Source organism: Muntiacus reevesi, chromosome 18 (assembly GCF_963930625.1).
Source record: "Muntiacus reevesi chromosome 18, mMunRee1.1, whole genome shotgun sequence".
Classification (NCBI taxonomy): domain Eukaryota; kingdom Metazoa; phylum Chordata; class Mammalia; order Artiodactyla; family Cervidae; genus Muntiacus; species Muntiacus reevesi.
Genome location: NC_089266.1, coordinates 26,564,320 through 26,591,713, shown reverse-complemented (window position 1 = coordinate 26,591,713; position 27,394 = coordinate 26,564,320). Strand labels below are relative to the sequence as shown.

The following is a 27,394-nucleotide window of genomic DNA, read 5'->3' as shown; positions in this document are numbered from 1 at the left end:
GGGAAGCTGTTTAGTGATTAGAGGAGAATGGTTATGTATCATCTTAATGAAGGTCATCTGAATTGGAATTCTCCAGGCCAAAATACTGGAGTGGGTAGCTGTTCCCTTCTCCAGGGGATCTTCCCAACCCAGGGATCAAACCCAGGTCTCCCGTATTGCAGGTGGATTTTTTACCTTCTGAGCTATCAGGGAAACCCTAGGATAAGACTATATGCATTCTAATCCTGACCTGGATTTGAATCTGAGGTAAATTTCTACATCCATGAAAGAGAATTATGATAATACCTTAGATGATTATAAGGAGTAAATGAATCAATATATGTTAAATCATTGGCAGAGTGCCCAGTTCAATAAAAGTTAGCTAACATTATTGTTACCATCATATAATTTTATCTTTATTATAACCTTACGAGACAGATGTCCTTCCCTTCACGTATAAAGTAGTTCAGAGTTGTGTACTATTTTGTCCAGACTAACAAGAGGTGGAACTAGCATTCAATCTAAGACTTTGATTTCAAAGGCTGTGCCCTATTGAAATACTTTTTTCTTTATTGTTTATTTAAGAAATTAAACAGTGCAGCATATAAAAAGTGAAATTTGCTTTTCCATCCTCTCCTAAACCTACTTATTAACACTTGTGCCCACTTATCATTTTGAACCTCTTTTTAAAAATCAAAAACATATTTTTATTAGAGTAAAGCATGTATACAGTATTAAGGTAAATGGTAATAACAAAATACTTCCTGGTTGCTCAGATGGTAAATAATCTTTCTGCAGTGCAGGAGACCTGGATTCAGACCCTGGGTCGGGAAGATTCCCTGGAGAAGGGAATGGCTACCCATTCCAGTATTCTTGCCTGGAGAATTCCATGGACAGTGTAGCCTGGCAGGCTATAGTCCATTGGATTGCAAAGAATTGAACACTACTGAGCAACTAACACTTTCTTTTTCAATGTATGTATGCAGTATTAAGGTCAAATGGTAATACAAAATATGAAAGGCAGTAGTTGCCCCTTGCCCCTTACTGACCCTTCATTCCCATTCTCAAGAGGATATCTCTTATCACCTCTCATGTCGCTTTGCGTATTTATCTTCAGGTATCTAAATCACATCTTCCTGTGCTATTCTTTGGTCTCTCTCTTTTTCAGTTGGGATTCTGTGAGAAAATCAAGTTATAATGCCCTACAGCACCCCATTTGTATAGTGAATTAACTATACTCCTGTGTGTCTAGAACAGTACTAGCTATGTACTTTCTTTGAAAAAATTGAACAAATAGTCACTCATCATTTTCTGAATTCTGTGGATCACATTAGGACCACGGGTTTAAAAAAGGCTGCATTATTACCTATTGACTTTATAGTGAAAGATGACAAGGACATAGCTATTTAAACCATCATCTTTCCTTTCATTCTCCCAATATAATTATATTTCAGTTTCATTTAAATTAAGGTTCACTGTTTGTATCATTATATATATAAATACTAACAACAGCCTAGTCACAGATTATGCTATGATTACATTTCCTTTCTTTGATTTTCTTTAATTTTTAGTAAAGTCTCAGGGTTTTTTTGTTTTTGTTTTCTTTCTTTTGCTTAGGTTTCTACACACCTATCACTAATTTGCTGACAGATACCCAGCAAATCATAAATGTAAACATTCTCAAATGGCCAAATATAAAACCAGTTTCTTGGCAGCATTTATTTCCATTCTCCAATGCTGGACTTTATTGTGTTTGCTCTGGTCCTGGAATTTGTTCTCATTTTCTTGCTGGGAATTCTTTTCATGTCTCTCCTCTGTTCTGTCTCCTGGGCCCAAGTCATCTTGTTGTTGTTCAGTTGCTTAGTCATGTCTGACACTCTGCGACCCCGTGGACCTATCCTTCATCATCTCCTGGAGCTTGCTTAAACTCATGTCCATTGAGTCAGTGATGCCATCCAGCCATCTCTTCTTTTGTCACCCTCTTCTCCTCCTGCCTTCTATCTTTCCCAGCATCAGGGTCTTTTCAAATAAGTCAGCTCTTCGCATCAGGTGGCCAAAGTATTGGAGCTTCAGCTTCAGCATCAGTCCCTTCCAATGAATATTCTGGATTGATTTCCTTTAGGATTGACTGATTTGATCTCCTTGCAGTTCACAGGACTCTCAAGAGTCTTCTCTATTACTACAGTTCGAAAACATCAATTCTGTGCTCAGCCTTCTTTATGGTCCAACTCGCACATCCATATATGACTATTGGAAAAACCGTAGCTTTGACTAGATGGACCTTTGTCCACAAAGTAATGTCTCTGCTTCTTAATACACTCTCTAGGTTTGTCATGGCTTTTCTTCCAAGGAGCAAACGCCTGGCTGCAGTCGCCATCCCACAGTGATTTTGGAGCCCAAGAAAATAGTCTTTTACTGTTTCCATTTTTGTCCTATCTATTTGCCATGAAGTGATAGGACCAGATGCCATGATCTTAGTTTTCTGAATGTTGAGTTTTAAGTAAGCTTTTTCACTCTCTTTCACTTTCATCAAGAGACTCTTTAGTCCTCTTCGCTTTCTGCCATAAGGGTGTTGTCATCAGCATATCTGAGATTATTGATATTGATATTTCTCCGAGCAGTCTTGATTCTAGTTCATGCTTCATCCAGCCTGGCATTTTGCATGATGTACTCTGCATATAAGTTAAATAAGCAGGGTGACAATATACAGCCTTGACATATTCCTTCCCAATTTGGAACCAGTTTGTTGTTCATGTCTGGTTCTAACTGTTGCTTCTTGACCTGCATACAGGTTTCTCAGGAGGCAGGTACGGTGGTCTGGTATTCCCATCTCTTGAAGAATTTTCCATAGTTTGTTGTGATCCACACAGTCAAAGGCTTGAGCCTAGTCAGTGAAGCAAAGTAGATGTTTTTCTGGAATTCTCTTACTTTTTTGATGATCCAGCGGATGTTGGCAATTTGATCTCTGGTTCCTCTCTGCCTTTTCTAAATCCAGCTTGTACATCTGGAAGTTCTTGGTTCACATACTATTCAAGCCTAGCTTGGAGGATTTGGAGCATGACCTTGCTAGCATGTGAAATGAGTGCAGTTGTGTGGTAGCTTGAGCATTCTTTGGCATTGCCCTTCTTTGGGATTGGAATGAAAACTGACCTTTTCCAGTTCTGTGTCCATTGCTGAGTTTCCAAATTTGCTGGCATATGGAGTGCAGCACTTTAACATCATCATCTTTTAGGACTTGAAATAGCTCAGCTGGAATTCCTCAGCTCCACTAGCCTTGTTTTTAGTGATGCCTCCTAAGGCCCACTTGATTTTGCACTCCAGGATGTCTGGCTCTAGGTGAGTGATCACACCATCGCAGTTATCCAGGTCATTAAGATCTTTTTTTGCATGTGTATTTCTTGTATGTGTATGTATTTATTTTTTGTATGTGTATCTTTATTGTATGTGTATCTTCTGTGTATTCCTGCCACCTCTTCTTAATATCTTCTGCTTCATGTCATCTTGCTTCTTGATTTATGCCTTTATTTTGGCAGAACATATTCCTAGTAGCCTTCCTGGAAAAGACTGTTTGCAACTAAGTTTTTTGAGAACTTGAATGTGATATATGTCATTTAAAGGGATGATTCATAGTTTGATTGAATACAGAATTCTATATTGGAAAATCTTCATAAGTTTTCCTTCAGAATTGTGAAGACATTAATTCATTATCATGGTCAGTTTGGAGTGTTGCTATGTGGACTCTTGCTTTTTTATATATCTTCTTTGTAAGCTTTAGGATCTTTGTCCCCATTTGTTGTTGCTCTGTTTTTTCCTTTCTAAAAATTCATGATGATGTAGGGATCTTCTTCTGTATCTGAGGTAACGTGTTTCATCTGCAAATTTTTATTTTCAGTTGAGAAATTTTTTCTTTATTTCTCTTTGTCTTCTCTCTTTCTGGAACTATTAGGTAGATACTGAACATTCTGAACCGATACTCATAAATCCCTTTTCCTTCTTTTCTTTCTATCTCTTCTGTTTTTGTTGTAATTTCTGGATGATTTCCCCAAGTTTATCTTTCATCTGTCATCATTTTTTTTCCTTAAAAGCTTTTTCTTGGATGGTTGCTTTTTTATAACATCCTACAATTCTCTTGTGGATATAGCTTTATTATGAAAATAAAATTATTGTGTTGTTTGTTTTTTTTCCCCAAATTTTTGCTGCTGTTTGCATTCATTGTCTCCTTTTATTCTGAGTACCCTATCACAGTCCATGACTTTAGGGCTTTTAATTTTATAATGGAGGCTTTCTTTGGATATCTGGTGTTTTTTGGCTGTTTTGCTCATACTTAAGTAAAACATTAAAAAGAGGTGGCTTGACTACACAGAAGAATTATATACAGAAAAGGTCTTAGTGATGCAGATAACTATGATGGTGTGGTCACTGACCTAGAGCCTGACATCCTGGAGTGCAAAGTCAAGTGGGCCTGAGGAAACATTACTAAAAATAATGCTAGTGGAGGTGACGAAATTCCAGCTGAGCTGTTAAAATTGCTAAAAGACGGTGCTGATAAAATACTGTACTCAATATATCAGCAAATCTGGAAGACTCAGCAGTGACCACAGGACTGGAAAAGGTCAGTTTTCATTCTAATCCCAAAGAAAGACAGTGCCAAAGAATGTACAAAATACTGTACATTTGTGCTCATTTTGCAATGTAGTAAGATTATGCTCAAAAGCCTTCAAGCTAGGTTTTGGTCGTACATCAACTGAAAACTTCTTTAACTCAATGAAACTATGAGCCATGCCGTGGAGGGCCACCAAGATGGATGGGTCATGGTGGAGAGTTCTGCCAAAACGTGGTCCACTGGAGAAGGGAATGGCAACCACTTCAGTATTCTTGTATGGAGAATCCCATGAGCAGTATGAAAAGGCAAAAAGATAGGACATTGAAAGATGAACTCCCCAGGTCAGTAGGTGGCCAATATGCTATGGGAGATCAGTGGAGAAATAACTCCAGAAAGATTGAAGAGATGGAGTCAAAGTGAAAATAGTGCCCAGTTGTGGATGTGACTGGTGATAGAAGTAAAGTCTGATGCTGTAAAGAGCAGTATTGCATAGGAACCTGGAATGTTAGGCCATGAGTCAAGGCAAATTGGAAGTGGTCAGACAGGAGATGGCAAGAGTGAACATCAACATTTTAGGAATCAGTGAACTAAAATGGACAGGAGTGGGTGAATTTCACTCAGATGACCATTATATCTACTACTGTGGACAAGAATCCCTTAGAAGAAGTGAAGTAGCCATCACAGTAAACAAGAGTCCGAAATGCACTACTTGGATGCAGTCTCAAAAACAACAGAATGATCTCTGTTTCCAAGGCAAACCATTCAGTATCACAGTAATCCAAGTCTATGCCCCAACCACTAATGCTGAAGAAGCTGAAGTTGAACAGTTGTAAGACGACCTACAAGACCTCTAGAACTCACGTCCAAAAACGATGTACTTTTCATTATGGGGGACTGGAATACAAAAGTAGGAAGTCAAGAAATACCTGGAGTAACAGGTAAATTTGGCCTTGGAGTACAGAATGAAGCAGGGTAAAGGCTAATAGAGTTTTACCAAGAGAACGCACTGGTCATAGCAAACACCCTCTTCCAACAATACAAGAGACGACTCTACACATGCTCACCACCAGATGGTTAAAACCGAAATCAGATTGATTATATTCTTTGCAGCCAAAGATGGAGAAACTCTATACAGTCAGCAAAAACAAGACCAGGAGCTGACTGTGGCTCAGATCATGAACTCCTTATTGCCAAATTCAGACTTAAATTGAAGAAAGTAGGGAAAACCACTAGACCATTTAAGTATGACCTAAATCAAATCACTTATGATTATACAATGGAAGTGAGGAATAGATTCAAGGGATTAGATCTGATAGATCAAGTGCCTGAAGAACTATGGACGGAGATTCATGACGTACGAGAGACAGGGACCAAGACCATCCCCAAGAAAAAGAAATGAAAAATGGCAAAATGACTGTCTGAGGAGGCCTTACAAATAGCTGTGCAAAAGAGAGATGAAAGGCAAAGGAGAAAAGGAAAGATAAACCTATTTGAATGCAGAGTTCCAAAGAATAGCAAGGAGAGATAGGAAAGCCTTCCTCAGTGATCAGTGCAAATAAAGAGAGGAAAACAATAGAACAGGAAAGACTAGAGATATCTTCAAGAAAATTAGAGATGGGAATTCCCTGGTGGTCCAGTGGCTAAGATTCTGTGCTCCTGATACAGGGGGGCTGGGTTCGATCCCTGGTCAGGGAACTAGATCCCACATGCCACAACTAAGACTCTATGCAGCCAAATAAATAAAAATAAATTAAATAAATAAATAAATAAAAAATAAAGAAAATTAGAGATACCAAGGGAACACTTTGTGCAAAGGTGGGCACAATAAAGGACAAAAATGGTATGGACCTAACAGAAGCAGAAGAGATTAAGAAGAGGTGGCAAGAATACACAGAAGAACTACACAAAAAAGATCTTCATGACCCAGATAATCATGATGGTATGATCACTCATCTAGAGTCAGGCATCCTGGAATGTGAAGTAAAGTGGGCCTTAGGAAGCATCACTATGAACAAAGCATGGAGGTGATGGAATTTCAGTTGAGCTCTTTCAAATCTTAAAACATGATGCTGTGAAAGTACTGCACTCAGTATGCCAGCAATTTTGAAAGCTCAGCTATGGCCACAAGACTGGAAAAGGTCAGTTTTCATTCCAATCCCAAAGAAAGGCAGTGCCAAAGAATGCTCAAACTATTGCACAATTGCACTCATCTCACACACTAGTAAAGTAATGCTCAAAATTTTCCAAGCCAGGCTTCAATAGTATGTGAGCCGTGAACTTCCAGATGTTCAAGCTGGATTTAGAAAAGGCGGAGGAACCAGAGATCAAATTGCCAACATCCGCTGGATCATCGAAAAAGCAAGAGAGTTCCAGAAAAACATCTGCTTTATTGAGTATGCCAAAGCCTCTGACTGTGGATCACAACAAACTTTGGAAAATTATTCAGGAGATGGGAATACCAGACCACCTGACCTGCCTCTTGAGAAACCTGTATGCAGGTCAGGAAGCAACAGTTAGAACTGTACATAGAACAACAGACTAGTTCCAACATCAAGGCTGTATATTGTCACCCTGCTTATTTAGCTTATATACAGAGTACATCATGAGAAACACCGGACTGGATGAAGCACAAACTACAATAAAGATTGCTGGGAGAACATGCAGATGGCATCACCCTAATGGCAGAAAGTGAAGAAGAACTAAGGAGCCTCTTGATGAAAATGAAAGAGGAGTGTGAAAAAGTTGGCTTAAAGCTCAGCATTCAGAAAACTAAGATTGTGGCATCTGGTCCCATTTCTTCATGGCAAATAGATGGGGAAACAGTGACAGCGTTTTTTTTTGGGGGGGGTCCAAAATCACTGCAGATGGTGACTGCAGTCATGAAATAAAAAGATGCTTGCTCCCTGGAAGAAAAGTTATGATCAACCTAGACAGCATATTAAGAGGCAGAGACATTATTTTGCCAGCCAAGGTCCATCTAGTCAAAGCTGTGGTTTTCCCAGTAGTTACGTATGGATATGAGAGTTGGACTATAAAGAAAGCTGAGCGCCAAAGAATTGATGCTTTTGAATTGCAGTGTTGGAGAAGACTCTTGAGAGTCCCTTGGATATCAAGCAGATCCAACCAGTCCATCCTAAAGGAAATCAGTCCTGAATGTTCATTGGAAGGATTGATGCTGAAGCTGAAACTCCAATACTTGGGTCACATGATGCGAAGAACTGCCTCATTGGGAAAGACCCTGATGCTGGGAAAGATTGAAGTCAGGAGAAGGGGACAACAGAAGATGAGATGGTTGGACGGCATCATCAACCCGATGGACGTGAGTTTGAGTAACCTCCAGGAGTTGGTGATGGACCAGGAGGCCTGGCGTGCTGCAGTCCATGGGTTTGCAAGGAGCCAGACACAACTGAGTGACTGAACTGAACTGAAATCTTCCAGATGTACAAACTGGGTTTAGAAAAGGCAGAGGAACCAGAGATCAAATTGCCAACGCTAACTGGATCATAGAGAAAGCAAGGGAATTCCAACAGAACATCTTATACTCCTGCTTCATTGACTATCCTAAAGACTTTGACTGTGTGGATCATAACAGACTGTGGCAAATCTTAAAGAGATGGGAGTGCGAGACCACCATACCTGTCTCCTGAGAAACCTGTAAGTGGGTCAAGAAGCAACAGCTACAACTTTAAATGGAATAGCTGACAGGTTCAAAATTAGGAAAGGAGTACTACAGGGCTATATATTGTCACCCTATTTGACTTACTTGCAGAGTACATCATGCGAAATGCTGGTCTGGATGAATCACAAGCTGGAATCAAGGTTGCTGGGAGATATATCAACAGCAGATATGCAGATTATATCCCTCTAATGGCAGAAAGTGAAGAGTGAAAAGAGCCTCTTGATGAGGGTGAAAGAGGAGAGTGAAAAAGTTGACTTGAAACTCAACATGCAACTAAGATCATGGCATGCAGTCCCATCACTTGATGGCAAACAGAAAGGGAAAAAGTGGAAGCAGTGATAGGTTTTATTTTGGGGGGCTCCAAAATTAGTGTGGATGGTGACTGCAGTCATGAGATTAAAAGACTTTTGTTCCTTGGAAGGAAAGGTATGAGAAACCTAGACAGCATGTTAAAAAGCAAAGGCATCACTTTCCCAACAAAGATCTGTATAGTCAAAGCTTTGGTTTTTCCAGTAGTCATGGATGGATGTGAGAGTTGAACCATAAAGAAGACTGAGACCTGAAGAACTAATGTCTACGAATTTTGGTGCTAGAGTAGACTCTTGAAAGTCTCTTGAAATACAAGTAGATCAAACCAGTGAATCCTAAAGGAAATCAACCCTGAATATTCATTGGAAGGACTGATGCTGAAGCTGAAACTCCAATACTTTGGCCACCTGATATGAAGAACTGCTCATTGGAAAAGACCCTGATGCTGGAAAAGATAGAAGGCAGGAGGAGAAGGGGGTGACAAAAGATGAGATGGTTGGATGGCATCACTGACTCAATGCACATGAGTTTAAGCAAGCTCCAGGAGATGGTGAAGGACAGGTAAGCCTCATGACCTGCAGTCTATGGAGTTGCAAAGAGTCGGACACAACTGAGCGACTGAACAGCAAAGTTTTGGCACTTGTCGTAAAGAATCTGCCTGCCAATGTGGGAGGTGTAAGAGACTCGGGTTCTTTACCTCAGTTGAAAAAATCCTCTGTAGTAGGAAATGGCAACCCACTGTGGTATACTGGCCTGGAAAATCCCATGTCCAGGAGTCTCGTGGGCTACAGCCCTTCAGATCACCAAGAGTTAGACACGACTTTAGCGAGTGAACAACAAGTAAATGATATTGATTCTTCAGTTTTCTGCCTATAACATTTGACCTTGGCTTCTGTTGTTCAGGGAGTAATGCCAGGAAAAGGGAGGTCTCACTGCTCTAGAGGGTTGGATTTAGGTTCTCCTACTGCTTCTTATACTTACTATCATCCCATCCCTCTATCTTAATGTTTCTCTTGCGAACTTTTGTCTGCAGATTGCTGGTTACATCAATTCCTAAGCTTTTCATGGATTTTGGCCTCATACTTTCTCTCTAAACACTACTGGTCTGCTTAGTCTGGTCAGTTAAATCAGTTTCAAATGTTTACCCACATGTTTTTCCATCTTATAGAATTTTGTTCATGTTGTGTCTGCTGTAGGTTCTTTTTCTGTTCCCTCTGTCCTTGTGGGCATATACTTTTTGGATTCTTTTACTGTCATTTTAGTTGCATTTTTGAGTTATTGGGTGATAAATTACTATCTCCACCATATTTAACTGGAAATCTTATGCAGACTTTTTTCTATTAATGTAACATTAATGCTTAGACACTCACATTTCCCCATTCTCCCATACTGCTTACATGCCCTGTATTGCAACTTGCTTTTTAAAAAGGACTTCTATATAATGGGTTTCTTTCGTTTTTGAAGCTCTATTTTAATGTTTTTAAAGTTAAAATTTTAAACTTTTAGATGTATACGTAACTTATTTCATCTGTGCCCTTTTAATGAGCACTTGGATTGTTTCAAGTTTTGCTGCTCTGACCATCCTTTTACATACAAATTGCCTTCTTGTGACAGAGTTTTTGTAGGACTTTTTATTTAAAAACATTTTTTTCCCCCCATACCACCCTGCTTGCAGGATCTTAGTTCCCTGACCTGGGCCACCACAGTGAAAGTGCCAAGTCCTAACCAGTGGACCACCAGGGAATTCCCTGTAGGAGTATTTTAGACATCAAGTCCTTGGTCACTGGGTATTTGCATTTAAAATTTTAGTAGATCTTGCCAAGATGCCCTTAAAAGAAAAATAAACTGGTGGTTCCAGTTTATACCCAGATAACATAGATCATGGTAAAGATCATGGATTCTGAAGCCTGGCTGCCTAGGTTTGAGTTCTGCCTCTTTGACTCATTTGCTGGATGATTTTGGCAAATGCCATAACCTCTTTAGTTTCCTCTTCTGTACAGTTGGGATAAGAGCAGCAGCGCTTTTGTAGAGTAGATGTGGTTTTAACAAGGTGATCTATGAAAGGACTTAGACCACCGCCTGAACAATGAAGAATAGTGCACTCTCTCAGCTGCTGTTTCTGTGTCTGCTAGGATCTCACCACAAAAATATTCTGTATTTTCTTCACTAGTTCTCTCTGTGGAATATAATGAAAATTTCTTAGGAAACCTGTGAGAAATTCTTTTAAATTATATTTTACATTAAATATTACAGGTTAAAATTCTTATGTAACTTAGCCTTTTGTATTCATTTTGCACTGTTAAAAACATCTTTGACATATCTGTTGATTTGGTTTTGTTTTTGTTGCCTAGCACTCCCACCAAAGGCATAGAGAACAAAGCTTTTGATCGCAATACAGAATCTCTCTTTGAAGAACTGTCTTCAGCTGGTTCAGGTCTAATTGGAGATGTGGATGAAGGAGCAGATTTACTAGGTATGATAGTTTATCTGAAATAGTATCATACTGTTTTAAAAATAGATTTTTAAAATGATACAATGGAACGTTTCTTTAAAATGTCCCTAACTGGGGCTTCCCTGCTGGCTTGGTGGTAAAGAATCCGCCTGCCAGTGCAAGACACCCTGGGCTGCTCCGTGATCTGGGGAGATCCCATGCGCCACGAAGCAACTAAGCCTGTGTCCTAGAGCTTGGAGCCGCAGCTACTGAGCCCCGTGTGCCTTAGAGCCCGTACTCCACAAGGGGAGCCCCCAGTTTAGAAGCTTGTGCACTACAACTAGAGGGTAACCCTTGCTTGCCCGCAACTAGAGACAAGCCTGCAATGCACATCAAGGACCCAGCACAACCAAAAATAAATTAAAAAAAAAAGTCCCTAACTGTCCAGTGGGGCAGAGTTATTGTGCTTTTAAGTAATTAGTAGGAATGTATTCTTTGAAATCATGAAAGTTTTAAATGAAAATGTCTTCACCTATGGATGCATTTAGAATTGAATTGCTTTTTAGTTTGTATTTTGAATTCACATACACAATTTATTGAACTCCTTCCTGCTATGTTCTGAGAACAGTATTACATATAAGAAACACAGTGATATATGTATACATGTGGTTATATATAGATGTATAGATTTTATGGGTTGATGGATAGTTACTTCCTGGCTTAAATAGAGTTCATTACATTCACTTGACTTTTATGAGATTTCAGAGTATTCTGTTTTAGCTTCTTGAGAAATATTTTAGAGTTTGTGTTGTTGAAGATTATCTGGTTTGAAAAGGATACTGTATTTGGCTCTTCTACTGTTAATCTGGTTTGTTGTTGCTGTTCAGTTGCTAAGTCTTGTCTGACTCTTTACAACCCCATGGACTATAGCCTGCCAGGTTCCTCTGTCCATGGGATTTCCCAGGCAAGAATGCTGGAGTAGATTGCCATTTCCTTCTCCAGGGGATCTTTCTAACCCGTGGATTGAACTCTGGTCTCTTTCATTGGCAAGCAGATTCTTTACCACTGAGCCACCAGGGAGTGAATGACCTTTGCCAAATATCTTAACCTCTCTGGGCATTAGTTTCTTTGTGTATAAAAAGAAAGACTTGAGCTCTAATTCAGGGGTTGGATAGGCTGTGACTCCTGGATTATTTGTGTGTACAAATAAAGTTTTATTGGGAGACAGTCACACTTTTTTAAACGTTTTATCTTGATTTTGGGCTTCCCAGGTGGCACAGTGGTAAAGAATCTGCCTGGCAATGCAGGAGATGCAAGAGACGCAGGTTCAATCCCTGGGTCAGGAGGATCCCCTGGAGGAGGAAATGGCAACCCACTCCAGTATTCTTGCCTGGAAAATCCCATGGATAGAGCAGCCTGGCAGGCTACAGTCCATAAGGTCTCAAAGAGTTGGTCAGGATGGAACACACACACACACACAGACACCCACACACAGTAGTTGCTTTTGCCCCACAATAGCAGAGTTAAGTTGTCCTTAACAGGGATTATATGGTTTACAAAACCTAAAATATTCACCATCTGGGCCTTTACACAAAAAGTTTGCACCTGCTCTAAGTGATCTTTATAGTTCCTTTGAACAGTAATTACATGAATGAGATTTCCCTGAAGGTCCAGTGGTTAAGACTCTGTACTTCCACTGCAGGGGTCATAGCTTCGGTCCCTAGTCGGTGAACTAAGATCTTGCAACTTGCACCATGCAGTCAAAAAAAAAAAAAAGCTTACATGAATTTGACTCCTGTCAATTAGCTTTGATGTGCCTTTCTTTATAACTTAAGACCTTATAGAAATTGAATACATTATAGTATTAAAAATCTATGCCTTTGGAATGGATTCTGGTCTCCAAACATTTTTTGTATCCCTTAGTAATTCAGTATAGATTACACAGTTCTTAAAAGGTGCTGTTTGTCAATCTTGTGGATATAGAGAGGTGTTGCTTGCATTCATTTATGTCAAATTTATTGATTACCAGTTATGTCCTCAATAAGTATTCTTTGAAGGAAACACAGTTTCTGTCTACAGAGAGCTTATAGACTTTTTTAAAGTAAAAGAGATTAAAAGTACATTAATAAACTTAGTCAGGTATAGACTCCTACCACTAAAATCTAAGTAAAACATTGGAAGCTTTGAATGAACTTGCATTTTTCAAGGATGTCTTAAGGATTGATTCTTAAGAAGCACTCCATTTTTACATTTAAATTTATGCTCTAACTAACATTAAATTGTTAACGTTACAATGTGCATGAAAAGTTCCTTTTAAGATTTGACATAAGAAACTGATTTCCTGCCAAAATTGAGGAACAGATGCAAAAAAAGGTTAGAAAAAAGAATTTTTAATGTTTAAACACAAACTCAAATTTATATACAGTAAAGCACAGTTTTTTGTTTTGACAAATGCATAGAATTGTATAGCCGCCACCAGAATTAATATATATCACCTCTCAAAAAATTCCTTCATGCTTCCCCTTGGTAATTTACCAGAGTGAAGTACTTTCTAAATGTACTTTTAACCCTCTGCTTCCTTATAATCCAGTATTGAATAATATCATTATTGAGGTTGGTGGCCCTAAACTTAGTTTCTTATAAAGATATAAGAAGCCACATAATGCTTAGAAATAATTGTCATCTTTTAAATAAAATATTTTTCCAAAAGCTTCCATTCTTTAAGTCAGAAAATTAAGCATAATAAATAGCTTAAAACAAAATCCTGATTTCCTTTCCACTTTGAAAAAAAGAAATAAACTATAAAGTACTCTCTTTTCCCTTTTGCAGATATTTATATATTTACCTGGAAAATGTTCCAGATTTGAAGTTTTAATATATTACCTTAAGTGATTTAAGCATATATGAATACTTTTGGTCAAAGATGTTAAATGAAACCGCCAATGCTCCTTGGCTTCTCTTCTGTTTTATTCAGCAATAGTAATTGCATTGTAATACTAACTGGAACATGGTTAAACTGATAAAATTGTTTCCCAAAGTTCCTTAAAATTGTCTTTAGTTGATAAATAAGTTCATTTCTATAACTCATTATTCATTTTACAATTACTGTGTTATTGTAAAACTCCCTGGTCTTTGTAATCATTATGCATGTACTCAGTTTTAGATTACTTTTTTCAAATTTTGATAGTTTAAAAAAGATAATCCCCCACAGTTTGTCCTTTATCTTGATTGATATCTCATTCTTTGACTTTATTTCCAGTGATTCTTTTCTCCATTCACTTTTGTCACTTATCCCCCATGGCCACATTCTAGAACTTGTGAATCATACATTCATTCATCCTATTCTTGAGATTTTCTTTAATTTTCTTACTATTGATTAAATTTTATTTTTTCAATTTCACTATTTTAACTAACTTCTTCCTGTTATCTTTTAAACATGTTCTGGTCTTTACCATTTTAAAATAAAACTACTGCCCTCTTCTGACTCCATATCTTTAGTACCTTTCCACCAGATGACTCTCCTCCCGTTTCTAACCGTGGTTTTTTGCAGCAATATCAGTGAGGCAGGTGTCTGTTATGTGCCTGGCACTATTCTAGATTGATATACCAGTGAACAAAACAGACTTCCTGAAAGTGTGTCTACTTTTAACAGGCAGGATTTCCCTATCCTCACTTGCACCTCGTGTGACTGCAGTCTGTCATTCTGCCCCACACTAACCTTCCCAGAAATAGCCTTCTTGTTTGCTATCTCCAGCAGTTCCTTCTCAGTTATTTCACATGACTTCTCAAATAGCATTTGTCTTTAAACAGCTTTGCTGTGGGTTCTGTCCTATCAGAGTTCTCTGTATTCTTTCCTGCCTCTGATGATTTCTTTTCAGTCTTTGCAGGATCCTTTCTCTGCCCAGCTTTCAGATGTTCCTAGTCCAGGCTTGTTTCCATGTTTGGGATGTCTTATTTGCTCTTGTTTTTTCTGGGTTTTTATGGCTCATTGCTCCAAACTTTTTCTCTCCATCTAAGATTTTTTCCTATAGCACCAAACTATAACTTCCAAATAGCACTCTAGACCACTTCTAAGATGATTTGTAGAGCTTTGTAGTTAAAACTCAGTTCATCAACATCTTTATGTCCCCCAAGGCTGTTCTTATATCAACATGTATCAATTCATTTCTCCATCCTAAATCTCTCTCACTTCCCTCAAAACCAATCATGAAGATTTTTTGCCTCCTTCCTTTAAAAAAAAAAAAAAAAAAAGTCTATGTATCTGTTTCTGTATCTCCTTCTTGCCTCTAACTAAATGGCATACCCTCCTCTATGAGTTCTGCCTCAATCCCCTTGTTAAAGCTCAGTTGTTTGGAAGCATTCCCATAGCACTACATTTATTATGCAACTCTTCATAATACTTTATTGTAGTTTTTTAATGTGCCTGCCTCCCTGACTAGACTATAAGCTCAGTATGGCCTAGACAATTATATCTTTTGCTCACTGTTGAGTCTTTGGCATATGGCACAGCAACTGAGTGAGTGGACTGTTAAATAGTTCTAACAGTTTTGTTTCACCTCTAAACCTATACTTCTTTAATTTTTGAAGTTAAAATCCCTTTACAGGAGAATTTGTAAGAGAGGAGTGTACTTTTGGAAAAATGCACATACAGAAATATATAAAATTGTGCATACTTCCTCAAGGAAGCAACAGATAATCTGGAATCCCATCTATAAACCTAACTTGCAAATCAGTGCTAAAATCCAAATGAGATGTGTCTTATTTTTAAAACTATCAGGCAGTTTTTTGCTTGTTTTAATAGGGCAAGTTTTCCAAATAAGTTACACCTAAGTTTATGCTTAGTTGAAGACATTTATAGAAGTATGGCCACTTCAAGTTACATTTTTCATATAGTCATCATTTTTATCAGTACATTTCAAAGTGAAAATTTTGGACAATGGTATTGATTATGCATTAAATTTATATGGTAGATTTTAGAAGAATTCTTCACTGAGAATATATAAACTCTAGAAACTATATTATAGGATGATTTCCATAGAGCATATATTTCAAAAATATTCCTGTTTATGATATTTATACTTTATTATGTTTGGTTTCTCTACATCTTTTCAATTTTATTGGCTCCTTTCTCTCATTTTGAAATAAATGAGTATGGATCTTGCTTTCTGAAAACAATCTAATTAAGATTCTCATTCATTTTTTTGCTTGGGCTGCTTCCCCAGGGGAATATTCTGGTGTGTATGCTTTTAAAATACTTTAATGTTACAGCTTTTTAAGCTAGGTGGTCTTGGCTGCTTTTCTCATTAATGCTTTCTCATTTTTTTTCTGCTCAACTATATTTTCCCCACATATATTTTTCAGCTTTTATGCTTATCTCCCTATGTGCTTGAGAGTTTAGCAGTCATTATATAAACTTTTTCACCCAACCTCAACCCTATTTCTTTTGACTCTATAGCTTTATTAACGTTAGTGTTTAAAGCACATATTTCAACATATCTTGTCAAATTCATTTTTAAATTGGAATTTGGAAACTGTTTTAGTTTGTGTTTAGTTTCAGCTTTTGGATAACATGTAGATGATTAAATAAGCTACTGTTTCTGGTATTTATTCTTCATGGTGGAAGTACCTTGTTCTTTGAGAATATCTGAGGTAATTATAATACAGACAATATAGGAGTCCATAAGTGAGCAGAGAACTTCTAGCATTCCCAGGTTGGTTGAGTTTTAAATTATCTTTTAGTTATTTGAAATATTATCTCTTTTTTAAAATAAAGAGACATGTTAGCTCTTTTAATTTTTTGTTGTTTTCTTTAGAAATGTTTCCTCTTTTAGGTGGGTTATGAATATTATTTCTTCCACTGTATGTAATTTTCCAATATTAGCTTATGAAACATGGAATGGTTGGTGTTTTGCTTTGCTTTGTTTTTGTAACTTTTTGAGGTATGTTCCCTAGTGTGTTGTTTAATTTCTTCAGTTTCTCACAAGTTGCAAACTAAATAGCTTTCTTCTCCCTGAAGATCACTACGTTGGATCTTGCATTAAATTCTACCACCCACCTTACAGTACTCATTAAGTTATTAAGCAAGGTTCTATAAATCGACAAGTAAACATTGTTTCAAAGAGGGCACTTTGAAGAAACCTTTATATTATTGATCTGGAATTTTCATTCTAATTAAATTCAAGTTTATTTTGTAAAAGAATTAGTAACATATCAGAGCATCCTTATGAATGAAGGAAATCATCTTAATTTCTGTCTTTTCCAAATCATTATGCATTAAATCATAACATTGTGATTTCAAATGTCTTTCATATCATGCATAAAACTTGTTGGATTAAGTGTCTATTTTCATGCTGTTTCTCACATGAAACATCTCTTGTTCTTTGTTTTTGCTTTACATGGAATGCATGGGCTTTAAGACCATAATTTCTTTGGTAAGGTTTCATCTGTGTTGGGGTTCTGTTTCTTGTTTCTGCCTGTTCTATATTAATAAGACCTAATTTTTAGGCAAAAGCCTACAATATCAAGTGTGATTTAGAAATGATTTTTCATCCATATTAATGCTATTCTTTTTTCCCCACTAAATACTGTTACTTTTAAAAATATTTGGCAGAATAGTCTTCACTGTTTTTGGAATATTATCTAGGAGAAGCAAAATACAGACTTAAGAAAACCTTTAGCTTTGTTCTGTGGTAGATAATTATAATTTTATAATGTATGCAAGTAAACATATAAAAATGAAATTATAGACAAAATGAGATTATTGAGGGACAGATAAAATGTTAAAATAAAATTTGTGACTATAGCTTGTTTTAAGTCTATATATATAGTTTTAATAAATTTATTTTCAAAGTTTTTATCATTTTTCTTTGATAGGAATGGGTCGTGAAGTTGAAAATCTTATATTGGAAAATACACAACTGTTGGAAACCAAGTAAGTATATACAGAATTTAACAGGCAACAAGAGATACTGAATTTTCTTCTCATCCATATCAATGTCACATCTAAATTAAACACAGTATAAATGCAGACTTACTACCCTATCTGCTCCCCTTCTCTGTGTATGGCCCTGTGCATACACATGTACACAAGCAGATAGTTAATGGTACCTAATTGCACTAATAGATAGGTTTCATTGCTCTGGGTTTTTTTTTTTGTTTGTTTGTTTTCCATAAACAGATTTTGATCTCCTTTTACCCTGCAAGTATCCATGCCTTTCTCTTAATCTTCTGAATGTGTCCTGTGTAGTATCGTTTCAAAACTTAGTAAGAATAATGCCCTTATGGATACTATAAATTTAATCTTAATTCTGGCTTTTAATAATTTAGTGGTCTGCCTTGCCTTATCTATTTATTCTTTGGTAAGTGAGAAAAGTAGAAACAGGCCATTACTTTGTCGGCTTTTTTTTTTTTTAAACCTGCAGACAACATCAGATGGAGTATCTTTGAAGCATCCAGTTATTATTTAGCTTTTTGATTGTAGTTACTTTAGTCTAAAAGAGAAATAAGCTTAAAGATAGAATATTTATTTATAATGGTGCTCTTTAAATATGTGTATCTTAGAAATGCCTTGAATGTAGTGAAGAATGACTTGATAGCAAAAGTAGATGAACTTACCTGTGAGAAAGATGTGCTGCAAGGGGAGCTGGAGGCTGTGAAACAAGCCAAGCTGAAGCTGGAGGAAAAGAACAAAGAATTGGAAGAAGAGCTTAGGAAGTAAGTTTTTACCATGTTGTTCTAAACCAAACAAGCATTGCCAGTGTACCACCAGCATTATCATAAGACTGCTACCTTTAGTCCTCTCAAGTCACAAAGGGCACAGAACTGCCTGGGTTAAGGTTAAGTGCCTGGCTGATTGCCTCTACTCTGAACAAACCCTCCCATTTATTGACTATTATAATTTTTTGTGTATGTCATGATTGTGAAAGAAGTTAGACTGTTCAGATGTTGCTAATCAGCAAACTGTAAACCTTCATTATTTTCCTTTACCCAGCTTTCTTTAATTCCTGGTTTTCTGACAACAATGCTATAATAATGTTCCCTTAAGTGAAACCAGCTAAATACTCTGTTTGGAAAAAGAAAAATAATCATTTAACGGTAGTTAAAATTTTTGACCTATTCTCTATTCTTTAAAAAGTTGAAGTCAACTTGAATAACATGTTTCATTTTTTTCCTCCCCTCTAGAGCTCGTGCAGAAGTTGAAGATGCAAAGCAAAAAGCAAAAGATGATGATGATGTAGGTTTATAATTTTGAACTTGTTTTTTTTACTTTGCCACATTCTGGTATTTTGGGAAAATATTGTTAATTAAGCTTTGGATATATCACTTTAAAGATGAGGTTCGGTTCAGTCACTCAGTTGTGTCTGACTCTTTGCGACCCCATGGACTGCACCGTGCCAGGCCTGCCTGTCCATCACCAACTCCCGGAGTTTACTCAAACTCATGTCCATTGAGTTGGTAGTGCCATCCAACCACCTCATCCTCTGTCATCCCCTTCTCCTCCTGCCTTCAGTCTTTCCCAGCATCAGGGTCTTTTCCAATGAGTCAGTTCTTTGCATCAGGTGGCCAAAGTATTGGAGTTTCAGCTTCAGCATCAGTCCTTCCAATGAATATTCAGGACTGATTTCCTTTAGGATGGACTGGTTGGGTGTCCTTGCAGTCCAAGGGACTCTCAAGAGTCTTCTCCAACACCACAGTTCAAAGCCATCAATTCTTTGGCGCTCAGCTTTCTTTATAGTCCAACTCTCACATCCATACATGACTACTGGAAAAACCATAGCTTTGACTATGTGGACTTTTGTTGGCAAAGTAATGTCTCTGCTTTTTAATATGCTGTCTAGGTTGGTCATAACTTTTCTTCCAAGGAGCAAGCGTCTTTTAATTTCATGGCTGCAGTCACCATTTGCTGTGATTTTGGAGCCCCCCTCCAAATAAAGTCTGTCTCTGTTTCCATTGTTTCCCCATCTATTTGCCATGAAGTGATGGGACCAGGTGCCATGATCTTAATTTTCTAAATGTTGAGAGTTAAGTCTACTTTGTCACTCTCCTCTTTCACTTTCATCAAAAGGCTCTTTAGTTCTTCATTTTCTGCCATAAGGGTGGTGTCAAAAAGTCAAAATCACATTTACGATCGTGAACAGGATAGCTCATGCTCCTGTGTGCTGTCCAGATGGTAAGCTCCCTAGCTCTGTGCGTGTTGTCAGTTTTCCTCTGGCTTCGTGCTCTCACTGTGTCTGCATGTTTAAGCTCAGGAGCCAGCGGGAGAGTTCTGGAGTCTTTTTGTTTTCTGTTTGTTTTGTTTCCGCTTTTAACTTAGAAATACATGAAAGCTTTAGTAATAAAAAATCTAACGGTATTAAACATAAAAAGAAATCTATCAACTTTATAAGCAATTAGCCCATGTTGTTTTCAACATATAAAAACAAAAGAATAAATATGAACTTCTTGCCAATGTTAGCATACTAGTTATTCTGTTGGTAACTAGGTTATCATCCCTATAATAGGTGTTTGCTGCTTAAGTATCAGACTTGAGATATATGGATGTCCTGATCAGGATGACTATTTGGTGCCCCTCAATCTCTTATTTGTGCTTTTATATGATATTTGATACGTTTAAAATATATGCTGTATATGTAGGTTATGAGTAATAACATTAGCATTATAATAAATTAACATTATGAACCCACTGTTTAAGAACTAGGACATTATCAAACATTGAAGCTATGCTATGCTCTTCCCTCTGGAGGATACTACTGTCCTGTACTTATCATTTTATTAACTTGAAAGAAAAATAATTTTATCATATCACACATGTATATATCTTTATAAGCTATGGTTTAATTTTCATTTTTTGTGTGTTTTATATGTATTTAGTCTTGGAGACTTGCTTCTTTTTTCAGTATTATGTTTTTTATATTTACCCTATTTGTATATTGGTATATATTTCATTCATGTTCACTGTTTTATAATATCCCATTATATAAATGTACTATAATTTATGTATTTGTTTTTCTGTAAATGAATATTTTGGTTATTTTCAGCTTTTTAGTACTACAAACAGTGCTGTTATGAACATTGCAGTAAGAGTCTCCTGATCTTTCCAGAGTGTATAGCTAGTAGTGGAATTGCTGTGTTGCAAACTCAAAATCCTTTAATTATTTGTTGTTTGACTTTTCTTTTTAAAAGGAGAGGTCAGGTTCTGTGGCAGGAGGATGAAGGAAGAAACTACTGAAGGCTAAGCTCAGCTCTTATCTTACTGTCCCTTGCCTTTCAGCTTTGATTCAAAATGTGCGTACTCCACTTAGCAAAACAAAAGCCCAATAGTTAATCCAACCTTCCTTTCCAGGAGAGCCTTTGGAAAGAAATCAGCAGTAGAAGGAAGTTTGAACAACTCCCTTTGGGATCTGACCATACTCATATTCCTTATCTTCCTTAATAATAATTCTGGTTAATACAGTTATCTCCATCTTATATTTATTTTATATTTCTTTTGGTGTTTTAGTAAGTCCCAGCATTGTGTACCTTGATAACTAGCCAACAGGTTTTTATGCTTTTTGTAAGTTAATAAATTAAAATTAAGGAGTGTTAAAAGTTTAAAAATTTCACCTAAGTCTGAGTTATAAGACCAAAACAGATACAGGCTCCCAGAGTGATCGGCAGTCTTCTTTTCGTTATAGAGTGATATTCCCACAGCCCAAAGGAAGCGGTTTACTAGAGTAGAAATGGCCCGAGTTCTAATGGAGAGAAACCAATATAAAGAGAGATTGATGGAGCTTCAGGAAGCTGTTCGATGGACAGAGATGATTCGGTTTGTATGAGAAGTACCTCTGGTGTTTTTCTACTTAATTTATTGTTTACTAGGTTTCTGATTGTTTACTAATATTCATTTCTATGTTCACAACTGGAGTCCTCGCTTGGGGATCCAAGCCCTTGCTCTGTTTACTAGGAAAGGTCTAAAGAAACACTGGCAATTAGAATGTGATGGAAGTGGCTGCCTTTTGGGACAGTAAAGCTTCTTGGAGGATTCCCACAACCTCTCAAAGGCAGTTGAGTAGTCTGTCGATGAAAATAATCAACAATCTATAATTGAAATGGAAGAGTTCTTTTGGTGCCAAATGGAGGACTGTAGGCTGAGAGAGAGCCTCTCTGATAACTGACAGATGTGTGGTTTTCAGCACAGTTTTATATCTTGTCAGAACAAGCAAAATCAAACAAGTCAGGGAAACATTTCCTTCAGAGTTTCTGAAACACCAGATCAGCATGTACACAGTGAGGCGGTATGGCCTTGCCACCTAGAAAGGGTGTCTTATCGCCAAAAGACTGAGTATCAGCATTGGTGTCCCAGGAAGGGAGGCATTTCACCTTTTATTTTTTTAACATAGACATTCTTTACTTCTGGTCAGTGCTCCCTTTTCTTTAATAATTAAAGCATATGTATAATATATATTTGATTGTCCACAAATAGGCGTTTAAGTTAGCATAACATTTCAATTAAAGGAAGCCAGAATACTTCTCCATACCTCAATATGTGAACATTTCTTTCATCAGTCGTTTTTTAAAAGAATATAGAAACTGATACTACTTTTTCAATAATGTCAGGAAGAGATAAAATTTTCATTTTCAACATAAGAAACAAAATCATTCTTACTCGGTGTTGTCGTGTAAAATTGTCCTGATTTTTTTTCTCCTTTCTGGCTAGTCTTGTATGAAAGCAACCTTCCATTGACACCATTGTCAGTTGGATCTTACTTATTAATGCTGCCATCTAATGGTCATATCCTCAGCAACAGTGTTTGTTACTTCAGTTTTAAAGAGTTAATGAAAAGTGTGTAAACTAATTGCCCCCTAATTTGCGCATATTTTTCAGTTTGATTGGTCACATCAGATTTACCAGTAACAGTACACACTGACATATTGTTTTAAACTTTATGAAAGTATTTTCTAACCACCACTTTAACTTCCTTATGATTATATCCTTTACTTAATAGTAATGAATGAAACATTTTATATAGCACATTTACAATTTTCAGAAGTTGTAATTGCTTATAACTGCTACGAAGGAAGAAGATAAGTAGTGTCTTGTTTTTGTCGCTAAGTCATACCTGACTTTTACAGTCCAGTGGGCTGTAGCCCGCCAGGCTCCTGTGTCCGTGGGATTTCCCAGGCAAGAATACTGGAGTGGGTTGCCATTTCCTTCTCCAGGGGATCTTCCCGACCCAGGGATTGAACCCACGTCTCCTGCATTGGCAAGTGGATTCTTTACCACTGAGCCATCAGGGAAGCCTGATTAGTGTCTTAATCTTTATTTATTGGACAAAGAAACCAATATACTACCAAATATGTTCTTAAACACCTGCTTTTAATAAAGAGATTTTGAATAAACAATAAGTAAATAGTTTAACAACTGAGACATATAGTCAGGCTCTACTTTTTATTACTATTTTTAATTTTCACAGCCAAGTGGTAGTCAACAAGTGAAAAAAAAATGGTAACTTTTAACTTTCTCCATTGAATTAAAAGATGTTTTAAAATTAGTCCAAAAAAAGAAAAAAACAGAAAAGGGAGCTCTGACAGTGATGGCAAAATCCTTACAGGCATACTGAATCAGTTTGCAGTGCTCTTTTTAAAAAAAAATTTTGCCTAATTACCTAATCAATCCAGTTTATTTTCTTTCCTGGTCAGCTTTTCAGCGATGAAAAAATTTTAATCCTATGAAAAATGACCCATTAGAACAATAGAGTTACAAGCTAGTTTTTGAGAACTGGAAATATAAGACAAACAATATCTTTATGTAGAGACAGAGATTTATAATGCAATATTTTAATATTATTTTGATGCAAATGTAATTACAGTTTCAGACTGTGAATTTTAAATTATTATAATTAAGCTCAAACACATCTTTATTAATCAAAATAGGAACCATTATAGTCAACACATTTTTGCCAATGAAAAATAAGTTTGTCTATTCCTGTAGTGTAAAAATCTGTACTTCAGTATTCAGCTAACTCTCGGAAAGGATTTTCCACGTCCTGCTGGTTGTGGAAGCACTTTCCCTGCAAAAAGTTGTCAAGATGCGTGAAGTGGTAGTTGGTTTGCCAGAGATCAGATGAATATGGCGGATGATACTAGACTTCAGTTTGTTCAACTTTTGAGGCATTGGTTGTGTGACATGCCATCAGGCATTATCATGGAGAAGAATTGGGCCCTTTTTGTTGACCAATACTGGCTGCAGGTGTTGCAATATTTGGTACATCTCACTGATTTGCTGAGCATACTTCTCAGATGTAATGGTTTTGCCAGGATTCAGAAAGCTGTAATGGATCACACTGGCAGCAAACCACCAAATAGTGACCATGACCTTTTCTTTTGGTGCAAGTTTGATTTTGACAAGTGCTTTGGAGCTTCTTCTCAGTTCAGTCACTGAGCTGGTCCACTGCCAGTTGTCATATAAAATCTACTTTTCGTCACAAGTCAATCCCATTGAGAAATAGTTCATCGTTGTTGCATAGGATGAGAGAAGACAACACTTTGGAATGACCATGTTTTTGATTTTTGGCCAGCTCATGTTGTACCCACTTACCGAGCTTTTTCACCTTTCCAGTGTGTGTCAAATGCCAGATGACTGTAGGATGGTTGACGTTGAGTTCTTCAGCAACTTCTCATGTACTTGTAAGAGAATCAGCTCAGTGATTGCTCTCAGTTGGTCGTTGTCAGCTTCCAATGGCCAGCCACTATGCTGCTCATCTTCAAGGCTCTTGTCTCCTTTGCAAAACTTCTTGAACTACCACTGCACTGTGTGTTCATTAGCAGTTCCTGGGCCAAATGTGTTGTTGATGTTACGAGTTGTCTCCGCTGCTTTACAACCCATTTTGAACTTGAATAAAAAAATCACTTGAATTTGCTTTTTGTCTAACATCATTTCCCTAGTCTAAAATAAATATAAATAGCTAGTAAAAAGTCATTAACAAAAAAGCATAAAGCAAAAAATACACATTAAAATGATGTATATAACATGACCACATTTATTTAAGAATGTATTCCAATATCAAACAGCAAGTTTCAACAGTGAAACCCTGCAATTACTTTTGTACCAACCTAATGAAAAGGAAAGTTGGAGGATAGCTCATCAATAAAAAATTTAAACATTAACATTCAGGCTTGTTGGTTGTCTGTCCTGCACAGATAGCAATTTTTTCTTGATTAGTACTCTGAGCTCTTGAGGAAGGGATGGAATTTCAATATTATTAGTTGTGTTGGCCTTAACAGACTGACTGACACATATAGATCAAAGTAATTTTTTATTAAACTTGTTGATTCTCCATGTATTTCATGAGCTTCTTGGGTCCCTGGTTGTTTAGATAGAAAGCTAGACCATCTCACTGATGGCACATTCATTTCATCTCTCCCTCCTTCTCTTTCCTTTTCCCTTTCCATGTAGTGCGTCAAGAGAAAATCCAGCCATGCAGGAGAAGAAAAGGTCAAGCATTTGGCAGTTGTAAGTATCTAAAATCACATGAAGACATTAGATAGCAGCACTTTGAGACAAAGAACATTAGAATCAATCTGTTTTCACAAATGATTTCTTTCTTCTTAGTTTCCTTTTTAAATTCAGGGTATATAGCTAAACTAAACTTTTTCTTTTTGGTATGTAGTATGCCAACTCGGTAAGGCTGTTCTTGAGGACAAAAAAATTAGTGTTATCGTAAGCTGCATCATGTTGGTTGTGCATTTGGTGGCATCCTCTGCTTAATTAAATAGAATAATGGGGAATTATTTTTAGAGTTGATGATTTCCTAGATCCCCATTAAATAAGTTACTGATTCATTAATTGTGTGATTTTAAGAAAATTTAGAGAGTGAAGATTAGAAATTTAGTGTTTGTGGGGCTTGAGTAGTGTGTATATGTTTGTGCTTTGGACTTGAACTGTGTTTGTGCCAGAAGTACTATGCATTTATTGTGCTTAAAACTTACCCCCTTTTGAGGAATCTGCTACTTAATGGAAAAAGTTTTTTTTTCTTTTTGAGCGAATGTGAAAAATAGTTATTTAAATTGAGGTCAGTAAGGAAATGTATAAGATGTGTGTTAAAATGGTAATATGTGTTCTAGTACTTTATTATTACTATTTTTAAAAGTTGCTTACTAAGCTTCTCTTCAAACCACACAGCTGTACCTTGCTGTTTAACAACCACTGGCTGGCTAAAGGAACTGTCTTATTTCTTCTTTATGAGAAAGTCTCTGTACTCAAGAGCTTCTTCCTTTCATTACGAGAGTTACTAATTAAAGAACAGGGATTTGCCATTCTAGGCAATGGTTTCTCTTTCCTGAATGTCTGAGTTTGGCTGTGAATTATTGCTAAGACTCCAGTGTGTTACTGCAAAAAGTCTTTTTGCTAGTTTCTAACACATTGCCTTGTAAAAACTCTGGAATTTGTAAAGAATTATGGATACACACTGCACACACACATTCTCTCTTACTTTCCTTTTAGTTTCAGCCGACTTTTCAGCTCCTCAAGTAACACTACTAAGAAGCCCGAACCACCAGTTAATCTGAAGTACAATGCACCAACCTCTCATGTTACTCCTTCCGTCAAGAAAAGAAGCAGCACCTTATCTCAACTCCCTGGGGATAAGTCCAAAGCCTTTGATTTTCTTAGCGAAGAGTAAGTATTTTCCAGACTAATGGTTATGCTCTAAATAACAGTTTAAAATATTCTTGCCTCTTTTCAGATCAGTTATAAGGGTTCAGATGGAACTATAAATGGCTTCCCTAGTGGCTCAGAGAGTTAAGAATCTGCCTGAAATGCAGGAGACCTGGGTTTGATCCCTGGGTTGGGAAGATCCACTGGAGAAGGGAGTGGCTACCCACTCCAGTATTCTTGCCTAGGAAATTCCATGGAAAGAGTAGCCTGGCGGGCTATAGTCCATGGGTTGCAAAGAGTGACATGACTGAGCGACTAACACTTTTTGTTGTAAGAGGAAATTGGCTTCCCATCCTGACTCATGAGGTACATGAACCTGGGAATGTTAACCTCTCAGAGCCCTGCCTATAAATGAGCATGATAGCCTACCTGAGAGGTGTTAGGATTCAATTATATATTATCTGTAATGACACGAAGGTAATTTTTTCTTGTTATTTCTATTTTAGCAGAAGAAGGGAGATAAGCTATTGTTATATTCACTTAATTAAAAAAGGAAATTTCTTTTTCTTTTAGAACTGAAGCTAGTTTAGCCTCACGCAGAGAACAAAAGAGAGAACAATATCGTCAGGTAAAGGCACATGTTCAGAAGGAAGATGGTAGAGTGCAGGCTTTTGGCTGGAGTCTGCCTCAAAAGTACAAACAGGTAATGTTTGAATATGTTAAGAGCGTCTAGTGGGAAATACAGAGAGAGAGGAGTAG

At 37.0% G+C, this 27,394-nt stretch overlaps 1 protein-coding gene across 3 annotated transcripts in view; it reads left to right on the top strand.

The window, feature by feature from the left end:
* Positions 1-27,394, top strand: part of SPAG9 (sperm associated antigen 9) — a 153,843-nt gene that overhangs the window by 99,151 nt on the left and 27,298 nt on the right. For all 3 annotated transcript variants that reach the window (XM_065911018.1, XM_065911017.1, XM_065911016.1), the window contains exons 8-15: positions 10,922-11,043; positions 17,875-17,932; positions 18,562-18,714; positions 19,183-19,234; positions 21,675-21,805; positions 25,436-25,492; positions 26,483-26,656; positions 27,209-27,338. In XM_065911018.1, the coding sequence (XP_065767090.1) occupies positions 10,922-11,043; positions 17,875-17,932; positions 18,562-18,714; positions 19,183-19,234; positions 21,675-21,805; positions 25,436-25,492; positions 26,483-26,656; positions 27,209-27,338 (877 nt within the window). The remainder of the gene's footprint in view (positions 1-10,921; positions 11,044-17,874; positions 17,933-18,561; positions 18,715-19,182; positions 19,235-21,674; positions 21,806-25,435; positions 25,493-26,482; positions 26,657-27,208; positions 27,339-27,394) is intronic.